The 14,047-nt window shown below is 42.0% G+C and overlaps 1 protein-coding gene and 1 pseudogene across 1 annotated transcript; one reads left to right on the forward strand and one right to left on the reverse strand.

The window, feature by feature from the left end:
• Positions 1-1,703: 1,703 nt before the first annotated feature.
• On the reverse strand, positions 1,704-4,063 carry RAET1E (retinoic acid early transcript 1E; the record flags this gene model as incomplete). Its single annotated transcript, XM_008563447.1, is given in 6 exon segments — positions 1,704-1,757; positions 2,506-2,694; positions 2,697-2,798; positions 3,067-3,171; positions 3,174-3,311; positions 3,988-4,063. Coding segments are annotated over 6 exon segments (664 nt in total), but the record flags the coding sequence as incomplete, so codon positions are not given.
• A 4,528-nt stretch (positions 4,064-8,591) lies between these two features.
• LOC103581672 lies at positions 8,592-9,515 on the forward strand (annotated as a pseudogene).
• Positions 9,516-14,047: the final 4,532 nt, after the last annotated feature.

The following is a 14,047-nucleotide window of genomic DNA, read 5'->3' on the forward strand; positions in this document are numbered from 1 at the left end:
GAAGAAGACATAACAATTACAGTTCCTTGAAGTTGATACGACAAGCAAACAGAAAGGACATTGTTGGGAGGAAGGGGGGAGAGGGAGGTGGGAGGGAGGTTGTGGTAATGGGCTACAATAATCAACCACATCGTATATCAACAAAATAAAATAAAATAAAATAAATGAAATCTACCTGCATAATCATCTGTGAGATTAAATTAGGGATCATTACCCAAAGTATCCACTATTCTGACTTCTATTATCCAAGATTTGTTTTGTCTATTTAAAAAATTTATATAAATGAAATCACACAGCATATATTCTTTTGTGTGTGACATTTTCCTCTCAACATTCTGTCTATGAAAGTTATCCATTTTTTGTGCAGCAGGAATTTTATTCTTTTTTTTTTTTTGTCTTTTTGTCTTTTTCCGTGTCCGGCAACAGATCGCAACCCTCAGTGTTGCCCCCGTACCGGACCGGGGACCGGCAACGGGATCGCACCCCTCGGCGCTGCGCCCGCGCCTCGCTCAGCCAGTGAGCGGGAACCGGTCTGTATGTGGGATCCGAACCCTCGGGTGGGAGCGCCGCCACGCTTCCCAAGCGGTGCACTTATCCAGTGCGCCACCGGGCCGGCCCAGGAATTTTATTCTTGATCTATTTCTATACAGTGTTCCATTTGTGAATAGATCACACCTTACTTATCTTTTCTTGTATACGTTAATCCTTTATGTTAATCGACATGTTAATTGACATGTAACTTCAGCCCATGGGCCTGTACCTGTCATGACATCTAGTGAGTCAGCACAGTTGGCTTGTGCTTTCTGCATAGCAATAACTTAACTTGTAAGTGAAAGTGAGTGTGAACACAAAAATATGAGTATATCTCCTTAAACAGGAATAAATATATTACTAACTCATCTTTCTCTTAACTAAATTTTTAAAATGCCAGTAGCCACTCCAGTTCTATCTGACATGGAATGTGTGATGGAATGTGACATGGAGAGTGTGATGGAAAGAGTATCAGAGTAAAACTGGTGATCCTAATTGATTGTGAGCAAATATCTTACTTTTGCAAAATTTTCAAAATGACCAAGTGGACACATTATAAATGTTCCTGCAAGCGCTATGGAACGAGCTCATGTAAATGAGGTATTTTCAAGCTTAAGCTTCCTGGAAAACTTGTCTCAGAGTGGGAGATAATACATTAGATTGGCAGCCAGACTGTCATCAAAGGTCAGCTTTTGCCATCAAGGGCTGGTCTGACATTGTCATCTCCTCATGATCCAGACAAGAAATAGTCAGGTAATGGAACAGCTGGTATGACATTAAGGAATATTGTTGAGCTAAATCATGCTATCCTTAGAGGGCAAACGACCTTTCCATCAAAGGGCTGGGGGAGCCCCAGGTTGGGTCAGGAGGAGACCACACCCTGCCCAGGCTTTCCAGATCTAGACCTGTCCCACCTCAGGATACTTGTTTTGTCCCTCCTCTCACTGCACTGTTGTGCTGCCTACGTCAGCCTCCTCTACCCCAATAACAGAGTGGTCCCAGCCCTACTGTTAAGTGTGGGTGCTCAAGAGCTCAAGACCAAGAAAGTGCATCATTCGTGTGGAGAGAGATCTTCAGTGGGGAGGGGCTTGGGTAAGACCCATGAGTCACCTCTCCCAAGTCATTATCACACTCAGACCTACCCAAGAGCCAGAGGCCAGTCTGCTCCTCACCTTCCATGGTGCCTGATCTCCTCCTGATGAGCACGATGACAATGACGATTGGAACTAGGCAGATGAAGACCCCTGGGATGATATGCAGTTAATGGGATAGATGAAGACTGGTGGGCATCTGGGGCCTTTAATGATGGCACTAAAACAAACAGTAATGCACAAGCCCTGTCAAACCTAAAAATACTTTCCTCAGCACCTGCTTTCCCCAGGCAGCCTATGGGCACCCCACATACTTTACTGACTCACTATGTGGCAGCCACTCTACCAGGTCCTAGGGTATAAAGATGAATAGGGGTGTGTCTTGTTCCACCTCCTCTTATTTCCATTGAGGGAGACAGACACATGTCCCTCGGGTTATCATACAATTTGACATGTTCACTGTGGTTAGAACTTTTGGGAGGGTAATGCAACTGGTGCTTAATTCTGTCTGAGGAAGTTGGTGAGGCTCATAAGAAGTGACATCTGAGCTGGCTGAAGGGTAGCTGGAAAAGAGGAAGAAGAGAATGGCTGGAAGTTTACATGAGGCATGTGGACTTGGAGACCATTTAGAAGTTCTGTGTGACTGGATCATTGGGTCATGGTCAAGGAGGCTCCTACACCGAGGAAGAAGCACAGGGATGTGGGGTGGGGAAGAGAGGAGGGTGGACTGTAAGGATATGGACATTACTGACTGTCCAGACAGCAAGCCCATCAAGAATTCAATCAATTGGACCATCGAATGTTCCATCACACACACATGCTGACATCCACACAGGGAGACCTTTAAAGAGAGCTGCCACACCTTCCCACCCTGCTCAGCCACCTGGCAGCTCCAGCTCTCCAAGTTCTTCAAGAATTTCACCCCAGTTCTCCAAGAATTCCCTGAGCCAGTGACTACAGTCTCCTGTTGAGATCTTCCTGAAATACTCTGCCAGTTCCCTGGCATTCTCCCACTCCTCCTTGATTGCTCTGGCTCCAGGATTAATTACTGTCCAGTTCATGTTCATTGCATAAGGAGGAGGGACAGCTGTCCAGTGAAGGTGAACTGCCAGGATGCACCAATGCATAGCTCTGCTTCATGCTCACAAAACACCTTGACCTGCAGAGTGGGAGGACCTGCAAGCCACATGCAAAGCCATCATCCTTGACTCTTGAGAGACCAGTCACCTCCCAACAGGTCAAATCGTTCTCTGCACGTTTGGGAGCCTGCATCTTTTCTCACCAACTTTCCCCTTCTTACCCATTAGGTCCCATGCGCCTCTGAGTTTGTGCCAGTGTTCAGTTCTTTAACTCAAATACATCTAATGTCCCCTCCCTACCTGTGCTCCTCCCCTTGCCCTGCTCTGCTGACTGTCTCCATCTCCCCACCTGGTCCTGCACTTACCCCAGGTCTTGTTATTCTCCAGTTTGACCTTAGGCAGAATCACCCTGAGCTCTTGCCCTACTTCTCCCAGTGTTTGGGTCAATTCTGTCCATGCCCAAAGACATGACCCAAAGCTTTGACCTTGTTGCTGTCACTGTCATACTGAAGGAAAGGCATTTTGTCCACTGAGCCCTGCACTTCACACCAGGGCTGTCCAGGTCTGGATTGAGATTTGACAGTGAAGTCAAGGCAAAGAGAGTGAGCATCTGTGAGAAAAATGCGGGTGAGCCCAGGACAGGGAGAAGAGGGCCCATTAGAGCCCACGCTTCTGTGACCCTGAGATTCCCTCGGAGGGCCAGCCTGGCCGCACAAGGAGTCTCCATCCCCACACCCCAACCCCACCTGTGGATCCTTAGTCCTATCTCACCTTTAATTGTCTGAGGTTAGTAAGATATTTGTTACTATGGACCCTTTGGGTGTACCTAGTGTTACCAGGAGGATCCATCTGACAAATAGTTTTAGCAACATCTCCAAGTGCTGAGGTACCAAAAATATAAGACTATGTCTTTCCTCCCAGGACTTAATATCTACCTGAAAGACAGGACCTTCAACAGAAAGGAAAAAGAGGCCTCACAGGACACATGCCAAATTCCTCATGGGTCCGGGTGTTCAGGAAAGGCTTCCTGGAGTGGAAGGCAGAAGGCAGAGCAGGGGACAGGGAGCTGCCACATGGGAGCACAGCACCTGCTGGGTGCCTTGGGCTGGGATCCCCACGAACCGGGAGTAACATCCTGGGAACCTCTCCAGCTAAACCACACCCTCACCCCATCCTTAAGAGCAAGTACTCACTTGCCCGAAACCGGTGTGAAGCCCCAATCTCCTTCTCCACCCTCCCCACCCTTCTCCCTTCTCCCCCAGGTCTCATGATCCCAGAACACTCACGGCCCAGCTTCTTCCAGGTTTCTAACAGCAGCAATAGCAGCAAAAGAAGACATGTAGTATGAGATGCCAGAGACATTCTTGAGCAGATTTTGGAGAGTAACAGGCAAGATGTAGCTGGGCGTGTGCACATACACCCCCACCTGTGGGCGTGGGAACTGCCCAAAGTCTTATTACAAGAAAAATTTTAGGGCTGGCAGTTTAGCTCTGTTGGTTAGAGCACAGCCTTGTAATGCCAAGGTCAAGGGTTTGGTTCCCCAAACCAGCCAGCTGACCAAAAAAAAGAAAGAAAGAAAGAAAGAAAAACTTTAGACAAATTAAGTTTATCAGCATTTAATAAAGCAAGGAATGATTTGTGAATCTGGCAGCCTCTAGAATCAGAACAGATTCAGATGGACTCCACTGCTGCTGCCTGGCTGGTTAAGATTTACAGACAGAAAAAAGGAAGTGACAGACAGAAAGTGGAAGTGAAGTACATAGTTGATTGCCTGTAATTGACTGAGACTTGGCTACTTGTTAGGAAAGAGAGGAGCCACGGGCACCTGGACTCCACTGCTGCTGCCTGGCTGGTTAAGATTTACAGACAGAAAAAAGGAAGTGACATACAGAAAGTGGAAGTGAAGTTCATAGCTGATTGCCTGTAATTGACTGAGACTTGGCTACTTGTTAGGAAAGAGAGGAGCCACGGGCACCCTCCCCTGCCTGATAGAATGCAGGAGCACACCAGGGACCCAGGACCCAGGCAGCAGCCATGGGTACCTCCCCCACCCAACAGAAGGCAGGAGCATGCCCAGGGACACAGGCAGAAATCACAGGCACCTCCCCTGCCAGACAGAGGGCAGGAGCATGCCACAAACACCACTTCTAGGCAGGTGGCTCATCACAGCCAACACCACAGCCACTGCCACTTCAAAGGCAGCTCACTGCCACAATAGCAGCTATGGCCACTGTGCAGGCATTAACAAGAACATACACCAGGAAGAGACTGCCTCTTGAATAAATAGTGCTGAGAAAACTGAATACTTTAAGTAGAAGAATGAGACTAGACCTCACTGAAGCTTAAATCCCCACTATAACTGTCAAGGACGGGAAGTCCTATTATGGTAATTGGAAGGTGGGGCCTTGAAGAGGTGATCAGACTGTAAGGCCATATTGAAGTGAATGGATTAATAATGGTGGTCAGGGGCATGCTTGGCAGGGCTCTATAAGGAGAGTGAACGAGGAGGTTAGTTTTTCTCTCTGCTCTGCCATTTGCTGCCATGTGAGACCCCTGCATAGCTGTAAAGCCGTCACCAAAGATGACTCACCAGATGTGTTCCCTGGACTTTGGACTTCCTAGCCTCTGAAATTGTAAGCAATAAATTTCATTTTCATACAAAGTACCCAGTTACAGGTATTTTCTTATAAACAACAGAATGGACTAATACACCCTTGAAATGACTGAAAAGGTATTCTGAGCAACAATCTTAAGGAAACTCACTGAGATACAGGAAATATCTCACACAATATAATAAAATAAGAAAAAAAAAATCCAGGATATGAAGGAAAAAATTTACAAAGAGATTAATACCTTAAAAAAGAATGTAGCAAAACTCATGGAACTGAAAGATTCAGTCAATAAAATAAAAAACACAACTGAGAGCTTAGGCAGCAAGCGAGAGCAAGTGAAAGAAAGAATTTCTTTTTTTTTTTTGGAAGATGACAGGTAAGGGGATCTTAACCCTTGACTTGGTGTTGTCAGCACCACGCTCTCCCAAGTGAGCTGCAGGCTGGCCCTGAAAGAAAGAACTTCTGATCTTGAAGACAGTCTTTCTGACGTAATAACTTCGTATAGCATACATTATACGAAGTTATACGATCATGCAGAGTAGTTTCACTGCCCTAAAAATCTGTACTCTGCCTATTCATCCCCAAGCCCCTGGCAACCACTGATCTTGTTATCATCTCACCTGTTAGACTGGCCATTATCAAAAAGAAAGAATAACAAATGCTGGTGAGGATGCAGAGAAAGGGGAACCCTCCTGCACTGTTAGTGGGACTGTAAATTAGTGCAGCTATTATGGCAGATAGTATGGAGGTTTCTCAAACAACTACAGATAGAACTGTTGTATGATCCAGTAATCCCAGTGCAGGCACAGCAAGAGAAACACCGCGTGTCCTCATCATAAATGAGAGCTAAACAAAACAAAACAAAAATAAATAAATAAAAAGAAAGAAAAAGACTAAAAAAAAAATTAAAGAAACCTTTAGGCCAAACTTAACAGTTCCCCCTTTTTGCTCAACTTCTCAATTTTGAGAGATTGACCACAACTTTAGGCACTGCTGTCATTCTGTCGTCATTAAAAATGGACTTACTTGATCTCAAATCCCACTGGGAAATAGAACAACAATGGGTTTTATAAGGTGGGATCAGGAAAACAGAACAATAGAAAAAAACTGATTAGCATCAAGTTACTTTTTCATATGGGTTAGAGCAGAGGGGACTTCCTTATTATGCTGGAACCTCCTGTTTTTAGGAGAAAACAAGTTGGTCTGTTTTGAGATCTATCTGCTTTCTTAAAATTTTAATTTGATTATGTGACACTTAATATGAATGACTCCATTTTGGATTGGTCTTATCTGCTGGGGCACTAGTGCAGGAGCTGAGTCTAAAACAATGGCCTCTCACAATTTTTCTTTAAAAATCCTCCTCTTTTTTGGTTGTGTGGCAAAAATTTAGGGTATTCGTGCCACTTTCAGTTATCATCATTCTAGGTTTCCAGTCTCAACACATTATTTATAGGTTACAGTGTCCTCATGATCACACATTTCTTTGACTTTTTATCATTCCATTTGAAGAGAGACCATTTGACATTCCACAGATGGGTGCATTGCAAACATTTAAAACTTTCGAGAGAACACAGCACGCCAGGGAGACTACTATTTTGACTATCAGGAGGATAACACTAAGCTTTTCAAGTACGCTCCTTAGCCAAGGTCCCCATGAAAGAAACAAAGCAAAATGAAATACATTAAAAAATAAGCCAGATGAAGAGTCTACCCATTTTAACCATTTGTTAATCCTCTGCAACTGAGTATTTATAATACCCGATGTGTTCATCCACGTGCAAGAAGTGTCAGCAACTGTACAGATTCTTCCCTGCTCATCCACTGGGCAATCTAGAGCACTTCTATCATCTAGCACAGCTTTAGCACCTAAAGAACTTAGAAAGTCTGTTGTGTAACCATAGACTTTGCAATAGACTCTGCTATGGAGCCTATTGTGAGGGATAATTTTAATTTTTTTAAAATTTTTATTTATTTATTTTTTTTGTCCTTTTTCGTGTCCGGCAACGGACTGCAACCCTCAGTGTCGCGCCCGTACCGGACCGGGACCGGCAACGGGATTGCAACCCTCGGTGTCGCACCTGCACCTCGCTCAGCCAGTGAGCGGGAACCAGTCTGTATGTGGGATCCGAACCCTCAGCGGGAGCGCCGCCGCGCTTCCCAAGTGGCGCACTGTAGCAGTGTGCCACCGGGCCGGCCCGTGAGGGATAATTTTTAAATCATTGCCTCATGGAGGCACGCTGCTGCCACCACCACCTCGGCACCCTGCCCGGTGCCTGAGGCACAAAGCTGGGGGAAGTTAAACCCAGCTGCAAAAAGGTAAAGAGCACACCAAAAACACCATTTTCACATGGGTAGCCCACCATAGCCACTGCAATAGTCGTGGCTACAACAAAAGTGGCTAGTCTCTATAGCAGCAGTCACAGCCACCATGCAAATGGCACCCAGACTCTCAACTGCATTGACACAAGGAGAGGCACCAGTGGAGACCAAAAATAAAGAGAAGAGCTCATCTGTCTCCAAAAAGCACACTCGAGAGTAATAGAAGCAGCATCTGATTTACCATAATAGGGAGGAGTTGATCACACCTGTCTCAGTACCGGACAGATCATCTAGGCAACAAACCAACAGAGGAACAGTTAATCTATCAGATGGAGAGAATGAATCTATGGTCATTAGAGGAGGGGAGGAGGAGGGGGGAGAAAGGGACATAAAGAATAAGTATGATTTGTAACAATGAATATGCTAATAAAAAATAAATTTATAAAATAAAAAAATAAATCATTGTCTCATTTATATTTACTCTAAGCCATGGAAAACAAAACAAATGAAAACCTAACAAATGATGCCCATCCAGAAGGGTAATGCCATTCTCGCAATGCTCTCTTTAACCTATGATGCAGATTAAGAGAAGTGAACTCATGTTCTGTTTCTGACTGATTAAGAAACAACAAAAATACTATTAAAATTTCTAGCCCACATTGCTCCTTCATTTTTCATCTATCAAGGTTACCCATTGTAAGGTTAGCTGCAAAATCCTCCACAAATAAAACTATACCCCATGGGTGCATACAAGGCCCTTTCCTCCCTATTATTTATAAATGCATCACTTGGGCTGTGAGGAGCAGCTGGGGGAGGAGGTGGCGGCAGCAGAGTCAGTGAGTCAGTGACAGGAGCAGACGGAGCACCTGCAGGCGGCCCCACCCTGGTGACTCACAAGAACTGCACCAAGAGCCTCCCACACCACCCTCCAGTCCTGAGCCACGAATTCATCCTGCAGAATGGACGGAGCACCTGCAGGCGGCCCCACCCTGGTGACTCACAAGGACTGCACCAAGAGCCTCCCACACCACCCTCCAGTCCTGAGCCACGAATTCATCCTGCAGAATCACGCGGACATCGTCCCCTGTGTGGGGTGGTGTTCCTGCTGGGGCTCATGTTCCAGGTAACAGGAAAGCTTCTATCGTTTCTGTTACTCTGCAGTACAATGCTACCCTCCCTGCAACAGAAGAACAAGCTCCTGAATCAGTGTCCCTTTATTACTGTGGTGTCAAAGATTTGGCTACAGTTTTCTTCTACCTGCTAGTGGCAATAATCATTATTGCCATAACCGAGGAGCACGTGTTGCATAAAATTAACAGGTGAATGCACTTCTCCAAAACGAAACACAGCAAGTTTAATGAATCTGGTCAGCTTCGTGCATTCCACCTTTTTGCTTGTGTTTGGGGCACATTCATTTTAATCTCTGAAAACGAGATCTCAGACCCAACTGTCTTGTGGAGGGCATATCCCTATTATGTGATGACATTTCAAATGAAGTTTTTCTACATATCACAGTTGACTTACCAGTTTCATGCTTTTCCGATCTCTACTTTCAGAAAACCGAAAATGAAGATATTCCTCATTGGCTTGTCTATATCGGTCTTTACCTCTTCCACATTGCTGGAGCTTATCTTTTTAACTTGAATCATCCAGGACTTGTTTTTCTGGTGCTGCATTATTTTGTTGAATTTCTTTTCCACATTTCCCGTCTGTTTTATTTTCATGATGAAAACTATCGGAAAGAATTTCCTCTGTGGGCAGTTCTTTGTATTTTGGGGAGATGTCTGACTTTCATTCTTTCTGTCCTCACTGTTGTTTTTGGCCTGGCAAAGGCAGAGAATGAGAAGATGTATTTCTGGAAACTTCGGTGTGTAGGCTGTTAGAATCGCTGGCATCCATCTGCATTACCCAAGCATTCATGATGTGGAAATTCATTCATTTTCAGCTTCATAGGTGGATGGAACATTGTACTTTTCAGGCACCAGCTGTGAAGAAGAAACCAACAGTGAGTAAAGGCAGGTCCTCTGGAAAAGGAAGAGAAAATGGTGTAAATGCAACCGTAACTTCAAATGGAGCACACTGTCCCCGTAATACAAAAGAAAACTCTTCATAATGAATTATAAACCAATTGATTAATGTCCTCAAAGAAATCTGGCTTTTTACAATACTTTTTAGCGTTGGGGCTTTTTCTGCTCTTGCAAATACAGTTTGTGCTCTTTGAGTCTTGCTATTTTACAGTTTCATGCATTTTTTAAAAGGGCATTTGTGGGGAGGATGATTACTACAGGTGAAAAAAATTTTTTAGCTTAAACTAAGCTACCTGCCTTCAAAATAGTTTAGGGAACACCATCATATTTTATTTTATTTTATCTTTGAGCATTTTTCTAATGATTTGAAGAAAAAACATTTTACAAAAAGTCCCACATATCAGTGATACAATTTCTTGCTCTCACCAGTTTTTAGTAATATTATCAAGATGGCCTGTTTCTACAAGATCAGATTTTTTAAAGTTATCTTTCAGAGTAAAATGGAAATACTATGAAGAGTCAAAATTTAATGTGTTTTCAGTGTTCTCTAATTTTTAAAAGAATTTTTGCAGCCTTTACACCTGGAAAAAAAGATTTGTAAAATCACCAAAATAATGTGTGCTTTACTTTATAGGTAGTGGCCATTAGTGTTACATCCCCATTAAAAAACAACAACAACAACATACTATGGTTATAGCATGTGGAGATTTATTGCCACATATCTTGAATCAAAGTATCTGTGTTAGTCCATTTTGTGTTGCTGTAACAGAATACCTGAGACTGGGTGGTTTATGAAGAACAGAGGTTTATTTGGCTTATTATTCTGGGACAGCCGCATCTCCTGCAGGGCTCAGGCTGCTTCTACTCAAGGTGGAAAGCATCAGGCAGCTGATAGGTACATGCAGATCTCACGACAAGAGGAAGCAGGAGAGAGAGGCAGAGAGGTGCCAGGGTGTTTTAAATAACCAGCTCTCATGGGAACTAATAAAGTGAGAACCCACTCAATACTCCCACCCCGCAGGGAGAGCATTAATCCATTCATGAGGGATCTGCCCCCATGACTCAAACAGCTCCCAAAACTGCCACACTGGGATCAGATTTCCACATGAGTTCTGGGAGGACAAAAATCAAAACTCCATCAGTATCTTATTAACATAAAGTACTTTTGAAGTGAAATCTTTCTTGTGCATTTTTAACACTTGTAAACTGGAAATCAGAAAATATTTACTATGAAGAGGGAAATCTGACTTATACAGCCCTTTTTGATATGTTATTAATAATGATTCTGAATGGGGCTTGTCATAAGTTTGATATGCATGGCAACTTAGAAAAATATTGTTTAGTCTGTAGCCCCTTTAAAAGAATAATGCCTGCTTGATTTATATCTATAAAAACCGTATCAGGTAATTTTATTTAGAAAATGTTTAATGCACTAGCTTTAAAGAAATTGAAAATTCAGGTTAATAAATAGTCTTTCAAAAGACAGTGCTTTATGTTATAACTATACCTGTGGTCCCATCTTTAACTGAGAAACATTTATCTGTATAAAACATTTTTGGAGATATATATATATATATATATATATATATATATTATATATATACGTATTTCTACAGAAAGGCTCTCAAAAGCATTTAAGTAAAATATTTGGTTCTCTTTTCTATAATTATCTTTTAAAATCCTTATAGCTATATTTGGTTTATTGCTGTCTTCAGAGTATGTAGTAGATTGAATGTCTCCCCAACCTTACTGAAACTTGAATTGTGTCCACCGAGTTTTATGTATTAGGAACTTGACCCCACTGTAACTGTTCAGGGTGCAAAATCCTATTAGGGTAATTGAAAGGTGGGGCCTTGAAGAAGTGATTAGACCGTGGTGAGTGGATTAATAATGGTGGTCAGGGGGTGGTTCTGAGGGCTTTAAAAGGAAGATCACATGAGAGGTTAGTTTCTGCTCCACCATTTTCTGCCATGTGAGACCCCTGGATCACTGTCACCACCACCAAGAACCTCACCAGATGTGTTTCCTGGACTTCAGACCTCCCAGCCTCTGAAACTGTAAGCAATTTTGTTTTCTTGCAAATTACCCAGTTCTGGGTATTTTGTTATAAGCAACAGAAACAGACTAATATACACAGCACATGTATTTCTCCTTTTGGTGTTCACATCTCTTTTTCCCCATTTCTCACTTTTGTTGCTAGCTAATGTTTGTACCACTTTTAGGGAAAAGTTGCAGACCTGTTAGGTCTGCAGTTGAAGTTGCCATGTTGCTAGACAGTTGTGCCTTCTCTTTCTAGCTGTTTACCTATTTTCTGGAAAAAGCAGAAGCTCTCTACAGTGTATGGAGTTTCAGTGGAACCAAAGTTTTGCCATTAGAAACTGACTTTACATTGAACTATACATTGAGAAATCAATCAGAATAAAAATTTTTACTTGCAAAAAAAAAAATAATAATTCCTTGGAATGGTGAAATTAGCAGTTTCTAGCCCAGGGTCTCAGGCAAAGTTATTACAGGTTAAAAGAGCTCTATACCACCCTGGCACGTAGATCAGTTAGCAAGAAATTCTTTTTGGGATTTTGGTGCAATTCTAATTGTAGCATTATTCTGCAATGCGACATAGGTAGGCGTAAGTAAGGAAAAATGAAGAGAAATAAGAGGTTCACGATAGCAGAGAAGTCTTGATCTGTGACCTTGGGAAAGTTGTCCATGTCTAGGATGTCTGAGGACAAACCTCCCTGGTTAGCTCTACCTTAAGGTCTCCAATGGGCGTGCAGTTTCAAGAGTCTGTAGGGGCCCTTGAGCAGTGAGATGTGAATCCAAGGTTCAAGGTCCCAAAGTTTTGCTGCAGTGTGAGTGGCAAGGGTGTTTTTTCTCTGATGTCCTTTCCAGAAGATCTAATCTCTGGGCTTTAGATCGTGAAGGGTGTACTCAGTCGGTGGATCATAAACAGCTTCTTCCACCTGGTAAAAATACACTTTGGCATAATGCATTAAAACCTTGCAGCATTTAGTCATATCAGAGTTAGGAAAGCAGAAATATGTGAGGCTCATTTAATAAGGGCATACGCCTTCTAGTAAATATTTCATGAGGGGTCAACTTATATTTTCCACTTGAAGTCGATCTGATTGTCATCAATCTACAATACCTTTGACCAAGACAATTCAGTCAATCCAGTCAGCTTTGCCTCATACTATTGCATCTACAATACTTTATTTAACTGTTTTATAACTTTTCTAGTGGAACAAGTACCTTTATCACTGGAGATTTTCTCCAGAAATGTCCCATGAAAGAAACACATTTTTTCAATAATCTTTTAGCTAGTATTATAGCATTGGACTTCCTGCATGGGAAAACTTCTATAGAGCCAGAAAACATGCATCGAAAATGGGAATTGAATGAAGTCCCTCAAAAACTGTTTAAATGACCCATCAGGTAGCAGAAATCTACCTGAAGTTTTGATTGTCTTCCTAGAAATATGGGTTTGACAAACCAAGCATTGGTCATAAACCATTTCAGCAATTTTAGAACAGTTACCACACCAATTTTTAAAAAAATAATTTGGATCATGTTATCTCTCCCGTGATGAGTCATGGAGTGCAGAACTTTTAATAATAAAGCTTTAAGGACTCAGGAAGGACCAGATGGCCATCCAGGCTCTCCATGAGTCCATGCTTAACATTGGATTTATATATATATATATATATAAATACGATTTTGTTTCTCCAATTCAGGTGCATTGCATTGTTTATCAAGTGGGTTATCATAGGTAATTTGACTTGGATTATGGAATTCATTCAAATTGCATATGTTGGGCTGGCTGTTTAGCTCAGTTGATTAGTCTTATAATACAAAGGTCATGCGTTTGGATCCCATGGGAAAAAAATGTGTTTGGAAAAAATCATTGCATATCTTAACAATTTCAGTACAGGCTAAATTAGCATAAAAATCTGCCAAAGTATTCTCTTGTTATTTAATTACTTCTTGTTCTACTTGATGTTGGTTAGCAGTTTTATAAACCTGTGAGTTTTTTCATTAGAGATCAGGAAATTCTTACTTAGTGCAATAACATTTAAGGTTATGAGAAATGTGTTCTTGTTCAGAGTCCTTTCCATCCTTTTGTGAACCTCCTTGAAGACACAACACCTTAGGATTATAATTGTTTGTAAAAAGCCTTCAGAAAACACATCAGAATTAAGCAATTAACTGTGACAACAAAACTTGAAATGGTTATGACTAAAGATGCAATTGACAAGAAAATTTGATTATTTCTTTGACCCATGATAATTTAACAATTATAATTATGACTGATAGCATACCAATATATATATATACATATATATATGTATATATATATATATATATATATATATATATATATATATATATAT

Source organism: Galeopterus variegatus, unplaced genomic scaffold, assembly GCF_000696425.1.
Source record: "Galeopterus variegatus unplaced genomic scaffold, G_variegatus-3.0.2 Scaffold13644, whole genome shotgun sequence".
NCBI classification, from domain to species: Eukaryota; Metazoa; Chordata; class Mammalia; order Dermoptera; family Cynocephalidae; genus Galeopterus; species Galeopterus variegatus.